Below are 17,129 nucleotides of genomic sequence, written 5' to 3' on the forward strand. Positions count from 1 at the left end.
CGGTGGTGTTGGTGGATGGTCATTTATTTGATGGTGGCCCTGCTTGAGAGTTTGAGTGAAGTTTTTTTAAAAGCTTGACTTTACTCAAGGTATGTTAAAAATTCTTTTAATGGAAAAATGTTAAATGCTCCAAAGGAATTATTCTTCAAGTGGTCCTTGTAGAACAACTCTTTTCATTTTGGGGTATTCCTTTTTACTCTTTGACATATACAGGTATATTTTTCGTAGTTGTTTTTATGATATGTGTGCAATTTTGTTCTTGATTCAGTTTTAATTTTCACTTTTATACGACTTAGCCATGGAAAGCCTCAGAACGTGGAGGCATCAGGTCCCACAGAAGGGGGTGGGAGATGAGGTGTGGGGCTGAAATTCCTGATGAGGAGCATTGGAACCCCTTTATCCCACACTCCTCAAAGTCAGGTGAATACTCCCTGCTCTTTTTACGTTTGATATGAATCATCTTATGCCTTTGGATTTTTTAAAAACTGTGTGTATGAACTATCTGTCTGATAAATGTTAAATAAAAGCCCTAACCAGTAGTATGATCATTGCAAGTGAAAAATATTTTTAACTTTTTATTTTATATTGGAGTTGAGCCGATTAACAATGTTGTGATAGTTTCAGGTGCACAGCAAAGCAACTCAGCCATACATATACATATACATGTATCCATTCTCCCCCAGACTCCCCTCCCAGCCAGGCTGCCACATAACAATGAGCAGAGTTCCCTGTGCTATACAGTAGGTCCTTGTTGGTTATCCTTTTTAAATATAGTAGTGTGTACATGTCAATCCCAAGCTCCTTAACTATCCCTTCCTCCACCCTTCCTCCCCACCCCGTAACCATAAGTTCATTCTCTAAGTCTGTGAGTCTGTTTCTGTTATGTAAATATGTTCATTTGTATCATTTCTTTTTAGATTCCACATATAAGTGATATCATATGATATTTCTCTTTCTCTGTCTGACTTACTTCACTCAGTGTGACAGTCTCTAGGTCCATCAATGTTGCTGCAAATGGCATTATTTCATTCTTTTTTTATGGCTGAGTAATATTCCATTGTATATATGTACCACATCTTCTTTATCCATTCCTCTGTCGATGGACATTTAGGTTACTTCCATGGCTTGGCTATTGTAAACAGTGCTGCAGTGAACACTGAGGTGCATGTATCCTTTTGGACCATGTTTTTCTCCAGATATATGCCCAGGAATGGGATTGCAGGGTCATATGTTAGCTCTATTTTTAGTGTTTTAAGGAACCTCCATACTGTTCTCCATAGTGGCTGTACCAATTTACATTCTCACCAACGGTGTAGGAGGGCTCCCTTCTCTCAACACCCTCTTCAGCATTTACTGTTTGTGGATTTTTTGATGATAGCCATTTTGACTGGTGTGAGGTGATATATCATTGTAGTTTTGATTTGCATTTCTCTACTTGTTAGTGATGTTGAACATCTTTTCATGTGCCTCTTGGCCATCTCTATGTCTTCCTTGGAAAAATGTCTATTTAGGTCTTCTGCCCATTTTTTGATTGGGTAGTTTGTTTTGATGAGATTTAGCCACATGAGCTGTTTGTAGATTTTGGAGACTAATCTGTTCTCGGTCACATCATTTGCAAATATTTTCTCCCAATCTGTGGGTTGTCTTTTCATTTTGTTTATGGTTTCCTTTGCTGTGCAAAAGCTTTTGAGTTTAATTAGGTCCCATTTGTTTATTTTTGTTTTTATTTCCACTACTCTGGGAGACAGATCAGAAAAGATATTGTATTGCTACGATTTATGGCAGAGAGTGTTCTGCCTATGTTTTCCTCTGGGAGTTTATAGTGTCTGGTCTCACATTTAGGTCTTTAATCCACTTTTGAGCTTATTTTTGTGTATGGTGTTAAAGAATGATCTAATTTCATTTTTTTACATTTAGCTGTCCAGTTTTCCCAGCGCCATTTGTTGAAGAGACTGCCCACCATTGTATAGTCTTGCCTCCTCTGTCGTAGATTAATTGACCTCAGGTGCCCGAGTTTATTTCTGGGCTTTCTACCCTGTTCCAGTGATCTTTAGTTCTGTTTTTGTGCCAGTACCATACTATTTTGATGACTATAGCTTTGTAGTATAGTCTGAAGTCCGGGAGCCTGATTCCTCCAGCTCCATTTTTCTTTCTCAAGATTGCTTTGACTATTTGGAGTATTTTGTTTCTCCATACAAATTTTAAGATTTTTTTGTTCTAGTTCTGTGAAAAATGCCATTGGTAATTTGATAGGAATTGCAGTGAATCTGTAGATTGCCTTGGGTAGTATAGTCATTTTGACAATATTTATTCTTCCAATCCAAGAACATGGTATATCTTTCCATCTGTTTGTGTCTTCTTTGATTTCTTTCATTAGCGTCTTATAGTTTTCAGAGTACAGGTCTTTTGTCTCCTTAGGCAGGTTTATTCCTAGGTATTTTATTCTTTTTGTTGGCAGTGGTAAATGAGAGTGTTTCCTTAATTTCTCTTTCTGATTTTTCATTGTTAGTGTATAGGAATGCAAGAGACTTCTGTGCGTTAATTTTGTAGCCTGCAACTTTACCAAATTCATTGATGAGGTCTAGTAGTTTTCTGGTGGCATCTTTAGGATTCTCTATGTATAGTATCACGTCATCTGCAAACAGTGACAGTTTAACTTCTTCTTTTCCAATTTGGGTTCCTTTTATTTCTTTTTTCCTCTCATTGTCATAGCTAGGACTTCCAAAACTATGTTGAATAAAAGTAGTGATTGTGGTCATCCTTGTCTTGTTCCTGATCTTAGAGGAAATGCTTTCAGCTTTTCACCATTGAGTATGATGCTAGCTGTAGGTTTGTTGTATATGGCCTTTATTATGTTGAGGTAGGTTCCCTCTGTGCCCACTTTCTGGAGAGTTTTTATTATAAATGGTTGTTGAATTTTGTCAGAAATCTTTTCTGTATCTATTGAGATGATCATATGGTTTTTATTCTTCAATTTGTTGATGTGATGTATTAGGCTGATTGATTTGCAGATATTGAAAAATCCTTGCATCCCTGGGGTAAATCCCACTTGATCATGGTGTATGATCCTTTTAATGTATTGTTGGATTTGAATTGCTAGTATTTTGTTGAGGATTTTTGCATCTATGTTCATCAGAGTTATTGGCCTGTAATTTTCTTTTCTTTTTTTTTTTTTTGCTTTACGCGGGCCTCCTACTGTTGTGGCCTCTCCCGTTGCGGAGCACAGGCTCCGGACGCGCAGGCTCAGCGGCCACGGCTCACGGGCCCAGCCGCTCCGCGGCATGTGGGATCTTCCCGGACTGGGGCACGAACCCGTGTCCCCTGCATCGGCAGGCGGACTCTCAACCACTGCGCCACCAGGGAAGCCCTAATTTTCTTTTTTAATGGTATCTTTGTCTGGTTTTTGTATCAGGATGATGGTGGCCTCATAGAATGAGTTTGGAAGCTTTCCTGCAAGTGAAATTTGGATGCTTTCTTCATGTTAGCACTAATGTTGGCAGTTTCCCTTCATTTTGTGTCTTTCACTTTTGATATCTGAGTTAATAGAATATGTAACTCTTAGTTACCTTTTTCTCTCCGATGGCTTTTATTGTAACAGCAGTTGAATGTCCTGCTGTGTTTTTGCTATTATTTGCTTTTAAAAAATTATTTTTTGAAAATTTTTATTAAAGTTGTATATAGTTGCAAATAGATTAAAGGTTTAAAAGTTTCTGCAAATCTTGTTTTAAAAAAAAAAAAAAACACAACCAAAACCCATACTCCTTTGTTCCCCTTCCTCATATCCTGCTCTCCAGGAGTAACTACTTTCACTTCTTTTAAAGGATTGTTCTGATATTTACTCCAATCTCTGAGTAACATAATTGTTTAGCTACCCCTTGAATTTTTTAGTTCTGGCCATTATCTGTGGACTTGCTTCAGTGGAAGATAATGGTTTAGTTTCTTTTTACTCCATATACTCCATTCCTCCTTGAGTGTTTATGTGATCCCCTCGCCCCTTTAAAAATCTTCTCCTGTCATTTCAGTAGAGTTTCAGGAAAAAGTGGAGCTTAATGCATGGTATGTATCAGCCCTATTTAACTAGAAGTCCACAATTACCAGTTGTAATGAGAGATAGAGGATGGATATAAGTTGGAAAAGGTGGGAGGTTGATGCCAGTGGATATGGCGGAGGGAAGGTGTGTGATCCCGTTGCCCACATTTCTCTCAGTTTAAGATGGTGCTTTTGACAGAGTAGCCCTGTTCCTTCACCTGATGCTTCCCAGTTCTCCTTAGCCTGTGCCTTTTTATGATTCTAACAAGGAGATGAAAGGAATAAGGGCATTTCTTCTCAGACCAAGCACAGCAAGCTAAGTTGTAAGCAAAACTTGCTGCACTGGAACTCCTAAAACTATAAAAATGAAAAGCTAGGAAACGTTTGACAGAAGAAAAGATGCTTTTGAAGATGATACAAACTTTCCCAGGACGTTTCTTTTTTTAATCCATTCATTTTATTGCCTCCCCCACCTCCCCCGAGGATTACTTCCACCCTGTACTCCTATGTCTGGCAACCACCAGACTCTCTGTATCTACAAGGGTGGTTATAGGATATCTCGTGGCCTTTTCATTTACAGTTGACCCTTGAACAACGCAGGGGTTAGGGGTGCCGACCCTCTGGGAAGTGGTATGAAATCTGAGACTTGAAGGATGAATAGGATTTAGCTTAGCAGAGGGTGAGTTTGGCAAATGAGGGGAGGGAGTGTTCTAAGCAGAGGGAAGACCATTTGAAAGGCTCAAGGTGAGGTCCCCTTTAAGGACTGAAAATAAGACCTGGATTGTTGAAGTATACAGGACAAAAGTGACATTGGAATCAAGGTGAGGCTAGAATATTTTAAGGCAGATGACAAGCTATAAAAGGAGGCATGGGGATGATGTAATCATGTTTCTGTTTTATAAAAGACTGTATTACCTCGCGATATCGTGAATTCGGTTTTGATGTTGTTGCATTTGAAATGCCTGAGAAACATCCGAGAGCATATAGAAGGACGATTTTGGAGCTTTCAGGTGAAGTCTGGGTTAGGCGTAAAAATATGGTGGTCAATTTATATTGTAGCATTGAAGGGGGGACCTACAGAGAGTATAGTGAGAAGACAGGAGAGCTGGAGAATTTGGAAGAGCTAATATTTAATGGTCAGCTGGAGGAGGATATTCTAGCAAAGAAGACTGAAAAGGAGCAGCCAGAAAGATGGGACATGTATAGCTGGACAGTATGGCACGACAGTATGACATGCTGGAACGAAAGACAAGCATGTTTCTAGAAGGAGAAAATGGTTAAATTCTGTGAAACAGTGCTGAGAGGGAAATAGATAAGGACTGAAAAAAGTATCAAAGGAACTCAAAGTTGCTTATGGGTATTTTTTCCCTGAAATGGGAAGATTTCAGGGGAAGGGATGTGACTTTTATGTGGCAGTGATGGGGAAGAATCACTGTGGTCAGAATGTTAATGACGGTTGTGAGTCTAGTTAAGTAAAGGACTACCAATTGTAAGCACAGTAGGTTGTCTAAGTCATGTTGATTAAACACCCAAATATTTGTCAGCTTTGGGTCTGGTCATATGTTATAACTGCTAGTAATGCCAATGAAAATAATACCTGTAAGTAAAAATTAAGTACCTGCTCCGGGCCAGACAGCATTCTCTGCATACTTTATCTATATTATTTTGAATATTCTTGTATGGTATTATTCCCATTTTTGATACGAGTAAAATGAATCTTAGATGAGTTTTAACTAATTTATGCAAGGTTTCACAGCTTTCAGTGATGGAATTGCACCTCAGTTCTGACTCTGAAGCCCATTACCTTATAATAGTAATAATTATACCACTTGTCATTTACTGACTTACTTTAGACGAATGAATATCCATAAGGGAACACAGCCTTTTCCCCTATTTCTATCTGAAATATCTTACATTAAGTTAATTTTTATTTATTTATTTTTTTAGTTCTTAACCATTGAAGGCAATTGGCCAGGATTGTCCTCGTAAAAACTCCTCATAGTTTGTGATCCCTGTGATGTTTTCCCCGGGTATCTTCCTCTTGATGTCATTTCTTCTTCACTCTTGATGGCACGTAGTATAGAGTAGTTCCTTATTTTGCAAATTTCAGTGCATTACTATGTTGCTGATACCTACTGAAGTTATATTATCAACAAAAATAAGGCATATTTCCTCTTATTTTGATGAATGTGGAAAACAAGACTTCTTAATTTATATTTGGATCAGAATCACCTGGGGGAGTTTTTACTAAACTAGGCCTGGCTGGCATCGCAGGTCATTGTGACTTAGTAGACCTGTGGCAGTTACCAAGCCATGTGCATTTTAAAGCTACCCTGGGTGATTCTGATTTTATTTAATACTTATCTGATTGATTTGTGGCATAGTTTTTTTAATTTATTGTCTATTCTGATTTTTTTTAATTGTGAAAACTAATAGGAAACTAAATTAAGCATCCCCCAAATTTCCCATTTATCTTGTAAGTGCGCAGATACATATAGGAAAACACACACAAACACACCCACCCACACATACGTACATACATACTGCAGTCTCAGTAACTGCTCTCTCCACATCTCTGTCTCTGTCTCCCTCTCTGTCTTTCACAAAATTTTAATTTCCCCTAGCATTTCAATCAGTTATTAATTGTTCTTTTTGTGCTTTGCAGAATGGTGATTGAGCCGAGTCTCCCAGATGAAAGTGAGTTCTTGTACGCTGCACAGCCTGAGTTGCTGAGGTACAGGACATCCCAGCTTACAGTAGAGAAGGTTATGGACTGGTATCAGAGCAGAGCAGAGGAAATAGAGCATTATGCTCTGCAGGTGAGGCCGGCAGTGCTGTGTCAGATCCTTAGCATTCAGTGCATGTTTTGGCTGCTGACGGCAGTGCCAGGGATCCTGTATATATTAATAGTTTGCAAGGGATGAAATGAAAATTTTTTATTAGTTTGATTCATTTATTCTTTGCTTCAGAAGCTTTTGTGGTTTTTTTTTTTTTTTTTGGATTCCTAAAGAGCAAATACATATAACAAAAGCTGTTCAAAACCTTTCTTTAAAATGTAAGCTGCAAAATATGTACATATTGATCCAGGTTTTATATACATGCTTAATAGGCTTAATACCATTTTAAGTCGAAAGACTGTATCAACACAGAAATGCTTGATTAGTCCCCTGTTACATTGCATGAATGCAGTGGATTGTTATTTTGCTTTCCAGGAACCGTGTTTGAGGGTCTGTTTCTAACACTTTCCTGAAGTCCAAGCCTAATTTCCCTCAGTTCCCATGTGCCTTTGCTGAGATGTGTAACAGCTTCATCAGACGGGGGTGTAGAAGAGAGAGATGAGGGTTGCACTGTAGCTTAGGAGATCTAAATAGGAATTTGGACTCTGCTGCTAATAGACCTGGTGACTCTGGACCTGCTACCTACCTTTTCTGTACTTTGGTTTTTCCAGGGGGTGAGTTCTTACACTGGAGTCAGTGATAAAAAATAAAATATACAAGAGAGAACATTAAAAATTCTTCCAATTGAGTTCTCTGCAAACGTAAGCAAAAGTTGTCTTCATCCTAGAGAACAGAAGTTGGCAGTTCGGAGCAAAGAATGGCAGAATGGCGTTTGAAATCTCCTTCAGGTCTATGGCTATACCACCTTGGACATGCCCTGTCTCATCTGAAATCTCATTCAGGGTCCGGCCAGTGGGTGTCTTTTTCATTCTACTTGCAGTTTTGGCTTTGGGCTTCCTGTCCTACAGTCAGTTTTTCATTTGTCAGGAAGGGTGATTTCAGAAGGTCTGATGAACAGCTGTATTGCAGGAAGGAATAAACCCCCTTGTTTAAATTTCTGCTTAGTGTATCTGGCACAGCCCTGTGTCTGCATTTGATAGCCTTCTTGAATTTCTGCTTAATCTAATTTCTATTTTTAGTATTCATAGAATTGACAAATTATTTGCTGGAGCTGATGGGAATATTATAGATTAAACTTTTCAGAGGATGGCCAAGAATATTTATAATTGACTTTTCAGGTTTTTGAAGATGGCTAAGGACATTTGAAAATGTTTAGAATTCTAAGATACCAGAAGGAAAAGAATCTCTGGAGGGGATCCAGTCTAATTCTCTATGTCATAGATAGACAAACTAAGGTCCACAGAAAAGAAAGTGAACAGCTTGCTCAGGGACACACAGTAGCAGAGCCAGACAAAATACAGGTCTCTGCATAGTATTTCTGATAGAGTCCATATAAAAATGGACAATTACACAAATCTTAATGACTGAAAGCCAGATAAATTAATCCAAAAGAGTGGATCTCAATTCTCAGACCCATTGTATTTTTTCTGTAGCAAATATTTTGTAATACTTCCTTATTATCCTGATGTGAAAATCATGGGCATACTGTATTTACAGAAATAATTTCCAAAAAATTAATATAATGACTTAACTGTGGTATATGGGATAAATAAAATATGTAAACGCGTGGTCATGAGTACACTAAAAAAGTGACTAAAGTCAGTGAGAAGTCACTTTGAACAAGATAGCTGACATTGCAGACAGATTGAGGTGTATTGAATTAAACACTACAAACTGCTGTCTGGGATGTGAACAACTCATGGTAAATATTTTTTTCAGGGTATTTGAAGGTAGGCAGGGATTAGGACAAGGTGGTTGTGTGGGACTGCCTTGCGCACTGTGGAATGTCTGTCATCCCTGGCTTCCACTCTTGAATATTAGTAAGTTCCACTAATACTTGGGAAAGACGGAAATGCTTCTTCAGATTTTCGGAGCGCCTCCTGGTGGACAGTTCTGCTCCCATTGAGAGCTGTAGTCTGAGACCAGTATCACACATCTGGAAATGACCAGTTCATATTGGTCACGTTAAGCAAAGGCATTATTTATTACTTCGCTGATTCAGGAGAAATTCACCTGTAAATAATTGATGAAGAAAGCTCTTAAGTGAGTCAAAGAGGTACATTTTTGGTAGTTTGTACAGGCAAATGTAGGTTGTATACTGTGTAGCAGACATCTCTTAAGATCGATGGCATCATTTGATTTACAGGAGTTTACAAACACATGTAGTTTACTATTGTCTCTGGCTAACAAGAGAAGGGATTCTGTTTGGATCAGTTTTGTCTGAGCACTTTGTGGTTTTTAGCTGAACTTCTAGATATAACACTTGTTATTTCTTGCCTTTTTGATAGTAGCCATTGTAACGAGCATGAGGTGATATCTCATTGTGGTTTTGATTTGCATTTTCCTAATTATTAGTGATATTGGACATCTTTTCATATGTCTGTTTGCCCTTTGTATGTCTTCTTCGGAAAAATGTCTATTCAGCTCCTCTGCCTATATTTTTTATTTTTTGAATTTTTGAATTTTATTTATTTTTTATACAGCAGGTTCTTATTACTTATCTATTTTATACATATTAGTGTATATATGTCAACCCCAATCTCCCAATTCATCCCACCCCCACCTCCCCCGCCACTTTCCCCCACTTGGTGTCCATACATTTGTTCTCTACAGCTGTGCCTCTATTTCTGCCCTGCAGACCGGTTCATCTGTACCATTTTTCTAGGTTCCATATATATGTGTTAATATGTGACATTTGTTTTTCTCTTTCTGACTTACTTCATTCTGTATGACAGTCTCTAGATCCATCCACGTCTCTAGAAATGACCTGATTTCATTCCTTTTTATGGCTGAGTAATATTCCATTGTATATATGTACCACATCTTTATCCATTCATCTGGCGACGGGCATTTAGGTCGCTTCCATGACCTGGCTATTGTAAATATTGCTGCAGTGAACGTTGGGGTGCATGTGTCTTTCTGAATTATGGTTTTCTCTGGGTATATGCCCAGTAGTGGGATTGCTGGGTCATATGGTAATTCTATTTTTAGCTTTTTAAGGAACCTCCATACTGTTCTCCATAATGGCTGTATCAATTTACATTCCCACCAACAGTGCAAGAGGGTTCCTGCATTCTTATTTATTTCACACTTAGCTGATGTACAGTGTATGAGAAAACATCATTCTAAGGCCCTGTGATAAAAGAGATGAGGAAGAGAGCATTATGACTTCTGTCCTAAGACAGTGAATTTTATGGGAGTGGCAAGCATTCAAGTCATATACTATTAAACATAACTTTTTAAGTTCTATAATAAAGATACAAAGAGAAATGTTGGTAGAAGACTAAGGAACGGACAGATAATCTGACAAATAACAGGCGAAAGCATTTATGGAGAAGTATTGAAAAGAGGTGTTGATGATAATGATTATGATAGCAACTAATATTCCATGCGGTGCTCACATCCTGTCATGCCCTGTTATAGGTACTTTACATATGTGATTTCCTTTAATCCTTATCACCCTAGGAGATTAGTGCTTTCCTATTCCCGTCATATATACTCACACTGAGGCATGAAAGTGTTGAAAAAAGAAAAAGTCATTCAAGGTCACAGACGTAGCATGTAAGGGTGCTAGGATTTGAACCCAGGTAGACTGGATTCAGAGTCCCTGTTCATAAGCTCAACTAGGGGTAGACAGACGAATGTGCACTTTTTCTTATGCCAAAGTCGTGCAAAGAGTCAGTTAGATTCTTCAGTGCTGAGTCACCTCCAGTTTCCAAAGGCAGTGGAGACAGTGGCAGAACACATAGGGCACGTTGGGAGGAAGCTGCCTCAGGCACTCATGGTTACGTTTTGCCAGTTCCAGGAACTCAAATATGACAGAAAAGAGAAGAATATTTTCAAGCTTTGCCTTGTGAGTAGATAAAGAAGACCTACAAAGTGTGATTAGATAGGTAGCATTTTCCTAAAATCTCTTGTCTACTTTTTAACATGGTATATTCAGTATACAATTAGAAATGTACTTCTCTGTCTGTTCAAGACATTTCAGCCTTGGGAGTCTCCTTTTAATAAGAGGACATACTCACATGTGTATCACCAAATGATATCACCTGTTAACTTCTCCATAGAAATGAGCTGGGCTAAGGCCAGAATGTAGCAAGGGACCATCAGATAGGTTATCTGCAGTTGCAGAAACTCCAAGAACAAAAAGACAGGTTGTAGAAGCCTCCAAAAATTTTCACATGCCCGAAGGAAAGAACATGAGCTTTGAAGACAGAGATACATGCTTAGAATCTAGGAGTACCTTTACCACACTAGCTTCAGGTTACGCAAGCGTGAAAGTAAGTGATAAAAAGATAACCTACTGCACAACAATATTTGAGATCCTCCTGTCCTTACCTGATTCTTAAGAAGGAAAAATAAGTGGGAGCAGTTCAGAAATCACTTTACTCAGCGGAACCTGGGTAGTCAGCGTAGCACAAAGAAAAAAAACCACCTCAATCATAATCAAAAGCAAGGTTTGTCAGCACTTCCGAAAGGAAGCACAGTGTTACTGGAACACAGCCACACCCGTTCATTTAAGTATGGCCTGTGTTGATTTTCTGTTACAGTGGCACAGTTGAACAAGTGTGACAGGGCTCATAAGTCTAAAATATTCACTGTCTGGCTGTTTAGAAAACTTTGCATCCCCTGCTCTGAAAAAATCTAGAATAGCTATGTTGCCTCACACAATACATTAAGCGCTGGAATCAGCAAATGGGAGCCCATAAGCCCCTAGGAATTGTTTTATGACCATAGGACATATGAAAAAAGCAAAATGCATTTCTGAAATTCCTCACTGACAACAACTCTGAAGCCGTATAGGATTTCTAGTTTCCTTTCCTTTTTTTTTTTAACATCTTTATTGGAGTATAATTGCTTTACAATGCTGTGTTAGTTTCTGCTTTATAACAAAGTGAATCAGCTATATGTATACATATATCCCCATATCTTCTCCCTCTTGCGTTTCCCTCCCACCCTCCCTCCATATCCCACCCCTCTAGGTGGTCACAAAGCACTGAGCTGATCTCCCTGTGCTATGTGGCTGATTCCCACTAACTATCTGTTTTACATTTGGTAGTGTATATATGTCCATGCCACTCTCTCACTTCGTCCCAGTTTACCCTTCCCCCTCCCCGTGTCCTCAAGTCCATGCTCTACGTCTGTGTCTTTATTCCTCTCCTGCCCCTAGGTTCTTCAGAACCATTTTTTGTTTTAGATTTCATATATATGTGTTAGCATATGGTATTTGTTTTTCTCTTTCTGACTTACTTTACTCTGTATGACAGACTCTAGTTCCATCCACCTCACTACAAATAACTCAATTTCGTTTCTTTTTGTGGCTGAGTAATATCCCATTGTATATATGTGCCACATCTTCTTTATCCATTCATCTGTCGATGGACACTTAGGTTGCTTCCATGCCCTGGCTATTGTAAATAGAGCTGCAGTGAACATTGTGGTACATGACTCTTTTTGAATTATGGTTTTCTCAGGGTATATGCCCAGTAGTGGGATTGCTGGGTCGTATGGTAGTTCTATTTTTAGTTTTTTAAGGAACCTCCATACTGTTCTCCATAGTGGCTGTATCAATTTACATTCCAAGCACCAACAGTGCAAGAGGGTTCCCTTTTCTCCACACCCTCTGCAGCATTTGTTGTTTGTAGATTTTTTGATGATGGCCATTCTGACTGGTGTGAGGTGATACCTCACTGTAGTTTTGATTTGCATTTCTCTAATGATTAGTGATGTTGAGCATCCTTTCATGTGTTTGTTGGCCATCTGTATATCTTCTTTGGAGAAATGTCTATTTAGGTCTTCTGCCCATTTTTGGATGGGTTGTTTGTTTTTTTGATATGGAGCTGCATGAGCTGCTTGTAAATTTTGGAGATTAATCCTTTGTCAGTTGCTTCATTTGCAAATATTTTCTCCCATTCTGAGGGTTATCTTTTCATCTTGTTTATGGTTTCCTTTGCTGTGCAAAAGCTTTTAAGTTTCATTAGGTCCCATTTGTTTATTTTTGTTTTTATTTCCATTTCTCTAGGAGGTGGGTCAAAAAGGATCTTGCTGTGATTTATGTCATAGACCGTTTGCCTGTTTTCCTCTGAGAGTTTGATAGTGTCTGGCCTTACATTTTGGTCTTTAATCCATTTTGAGTTTATTTTTGTGTATGGTGTTGGGGAGTGTTCTAGTTTCTTTCTTTCACATGTAGCTGTCCAGTTTTCCCAGCACCACTCATTGGAGAGGCTATCTTTTCTCCATTGTATATTCTTGCCTCCTTTACCAAAAATAAGTTGACCATATATGTGTGGGTTTATCTCTGGACTTTCTATTCTGTTCTATTGATCTATAATTCTGTTTTTTGCCAGTACCATACTGTCTTGATTACTGTAGCTTTGTAGTATAGTCTGAAGTCCAGGAGCCTGCTTCTTCCAGCTCTGTTTTTCTTTCTCAAGATTGCTTTGGCTCTTTGGGGTGTTTTGTGTTTCTCTGCCTATATTTTAATTGGGTATTTGTTTTTTGTGTTGTTGATCTGTGTGAGTTCTTTATATATTTTGGAAATTAACCCTTTATCAGGTACATGATTTTCAAATATCCTCTTCCATTTGGTAGGTTGTATTTTCATTTTGTCGATGGTTCCCTTTGTTGCACAGAAGCTTGTTAGTTTGATACAGTCCCACTTGTTTATTTTTGCTTTTGTTTCCCTTGCCTGAGGAGACAGATGCAGAAAGATATTGCTAGAATGATGTCAAAGAGTGTACTGCCTATCTTTTCTTCTAGGAGTCTTAGAGTTTCAGGTCTTACTCAAGTCTTTAATCCGTTTGGAATTGATTTTTGTGTATGATGTGAAATAGTGGTCTAGTTTCATTCTTTTGCATGTAGCTGTCCAGTTTTTCCAACACCATTTATTGGAGAGACTGTCCTCTCTCTATTGTGTATTCTTTGCTCCTTTGCCAGAAATTAGTTGTCCATATATATGTGGGTTTATTTTTAGACTCTTAATTCTGCTTTATTGATCTATGTGTTTCGCTTTCTGCCAATACCAGTTTTAGTGTTTAATGACTGAAATTTGGGTTACAAAATATTTATTTAGGTTTTTAAAAAATAGCACTGAGAAAAAGAAAAAGGCCTATACTGGAATGTAAAATAAATTATCAATTTTTACATTTCTTTCTTTATTTTATTAATACTTTATTTTTTAGAGGAGCTTTAGGTTTATAGAAAAATTGAGTAGAAAGTAAAGAGTTCCCATGTATTCCCCTCACTTTCTGCCCTACCCACTAGTTATCCCTATTATTAACATCTTGCGTTTGAGTGGTATGTCACTTACAATTGATGAATCAAGATGTCTTTCAGTGGGCAAATGGATAAACAAACAGTGGTACCATCCACGCAATGGAATATTACTGAACTCTAAAAAGGAAATGAGCAATCAAACCGTGACAAGGTGCAGAGGAACCTTAAATGCATATTACTAAGTTAACGAAACCAGTCTGAGAAGGCTTATACTGTTTGATTCCCATCCTGTGACATTCTGGAAAAAGAAAAATGATGGAAACCGTAAAAAGATCAGTGATTGCCAGGGGTTGGTGGTAGAGGGATGAATAGATGGAACACAGAGAATTTTTAAGGCAGTGAAAATACTCTGTATGATACCATAATGATGGATACCTGTCAGTCTACTTTGGTCCAAATACACAGAAAGTAAACACCAAGAGTGAACCCTAATGTAAACTGTGAACACTGAGTGATAATGGTGTGTCAGTATAGGTTCACTGATTGTAACAAAGGTGCTACCCTGCTGGGGGATGTTGGTAACGGGGGAGGCTGTGCCTGTGTGGGGACCGGGGCGATGTGGGGAATCTCTGTACTTTCTGCTCATTTTTGCTGTCAACCTAAAACTGCTCTAAAAAAGAAAGTCTGTTAAAAACAAAAACAAAGTTAGCACTTTCTGAAATATGATTTTTTAAAGTCTAATTATAATTCCTAGACATCTTGATTTCTGTTTTAGTAATCAAGAATAATTATAAAGATATGCTGTGCACCTGAAACTATTACAAAATTGTTAATTGGCTGTACCCCAATATAAAATAAGACGCTAAAAAAATGAATAATTATAAAGAAAGGAAAGTGATTTGGGAGTGCTTTGTTTAGTTGGCTGTGTACTCTTTCATCTCTTTGATTTATTTAAAAACACTTATAATAGGGCTGTTGTTCTTTAGTTTCATTTTATGTATTGACGTTTCATGTGGCTTATGCTGTAATCAAAGTGGTATCTGGCGTACTTTTATCTTTTCCATTTTCACGGGTTAAACTGATGCAGTACTGCTTCTTCCTTAGCGCCTGTAAATGGCTTTTGGAAGTCTTGTTTGTTGCTTTAGGAAAATGTGTACGTATAGTGGTGACATTTATCGATTGGGGGCTTGGGGTATGTGGTATAATTCTGTAAGTTGTAAACAGAACCTACTTTAAGGTGTCAGTAATTTGATTTTCAAACATTTTTACTTCAGTGGTTATTTTGGAAAGCAACAACGTCAAAGTTGATATTAGAAACACAGATCTGGATTGCAAAATTGGTGGAGTGTGTTACAAATTGCTAATGTACTGTGTGTTCAGACTGTTGCACAAAGGTGTGCTTTACATATCAAGTTTCTTCATACTTTTTTCTGAGTTTTTAAGAACTTGGTATACAGGTAGATGTGGCTTTTCCGACATTAATTGTCCTTCTGTTGAGGTATTGCCGGATCCCTTCCCTTTTGCCTCATGCCTTATCTACCTGTAGTTTCCTCCCTTATTTTTATTTGCGCCACTCTGTTCAACTGAACATGCAGTTCTTCCTTTTTCACCTCTTCACCTGTTAATCTCTGAGTCCTGGCAGGGCTTTGGGTGGATCTGTGATATCGCTTGGCCTTTTTTCTTTGTGCTGCGTGAGTGTTTCTTCTCCCCGTTTCCTCCTTTCCTCGCACCAGCGCTCCCTTCTTCATTCTCAGCAGTGATTTTGCTTTTGCATTTCGTGGTGAAAGTGGAGAAATCACTTCCATTTGCCCTGCTCTTTCCAGTTTCCCAGAGGAAGAGGTCTCTCTTGCATTCTCCTGAACTTCTTTCTTTACCCGTACCCTGGATTCCACATGCCCCCTGCTCAGGATTGTTCTAGCAGTCATTTTTTCTCTCTCTCCTGTATCTTTAACCTCTGGTCTATTATCCCCCTGCCTTTTTTTGGACATAAAAAGTTCAAATCACTCCTATTTCATGTATGTGTGTGTATATATATATATATATATATATATATATATATATAAATTAGAGCCATTTTCTCCCTAGCGTCCATTTTATCTGTCTTCTTTCCATCGCAGCTCAGCTCAGAGGTAGCCACCCTGCCCTTTGCAATCGCTTCCTCAGTGTTTGTATACTCCTCGTTTCCCTGGTGTCTGGCTACTCCTGCCACTCCACGGAAACTCCATCAGTAAGGCTCCCTGCTCGCCTTTTAATGTCAGATCCCCTTCATTTGGTGTTTAACAACATCGTCCTTTAACACTACTGCTTCCTTTTCCCTGCAATCTCTTCTCCTTACGCTTCTGTGATGTCATTTCGCTTTCTTCATTGTCTTTGTCTTAGCTGTTCATGTTCCTCTCCACAGTGTGGCTCAGGGTCTTTGACTTCTCCCTTAAATATTGCTCTCCCCCCAGGGGGCTGTTCTTATCACTAGTAGAGAGTCTTGTGGTATTAGTAATTGCAGTTCTCCTAGCTAGTCTGCTTACTTTCAGCCCAGTCCATTTCCAGTTCATTCATATTTCATTTGTCATTCATTCAATAAATACTTAGCGAGTATTCTTTCCCAAGTGTAAGTCTATTTATGACATGCCTCAGCCGAAAATCCTTCAGATTTGCATTTCGGGGTAAACTGCAAATTCCTTAGCTCAGCAAACGATGTTCTTTTTTATCTGGCCCTTCTCTGCTACCAAGAGAAGCCTTGTTTTTCATCGCTTCACTTCATACCTTCTTTTCAGTTTCTGGAACTAATCGTACTTCCCAGCATTCATGCATCTCTGGTGCCTTCCATGCCGTTCTCCTGCGCTTCTTCTTTCTTTACTTACTAATAGCCACTGATTCTTTAAAACCCAGTTTAAGTGCTCTCCCCTCCGGGAGACCTCGTGACTCTCTTCTTTGAGATCCCAGGCACCCTCACTCCACTTCAGTCATTAATTTAACCAGATTGTGTTTCCC

At 38.6% G+C, this 17,129-nt stretch overlaps 1 protein-coding gene across 1 annotated transcript in view; it reads left to right on the top strand.

Annotated features, from left to right (window-relative positions):
- The window catches only part of NBAS (NBAS subunit of NRZ tethering complex), a 360,677-nt gene that overhangs the window by 125,244 nt on the left and 218,304 nt on the right, over nucleotides 1-17,129 (top strand). Inside the window, exon 23 of the mRNA XM_007471211.1 lies at nucleotides 6,695-6,848. Coding sequence (XP_007471273.1) covers nucleotides 6,695-6,848 — 154 coding nt within the window. The remainder of the gene's footprint in view (nucleotides 1-6,694; nucleotides 6,849-17,129) is intronic.

The sequence above is a fragment of the Lipotes vexillifer genome, unplaced genomic scaffold (assembly GCF_000442215.2).
Source record: "Lipotes vexillifer unplaced genomic scaffold, Lipotes_vexillifer_v1.1 scaffold604, whole genome shotgun sequence".
Lineage (NCBI taxonomy): Eukaryota > Metazoa > Chordata > Mammalia > Artiodactyla > Lipotidae > Lipotes > Lipotes vexillifer.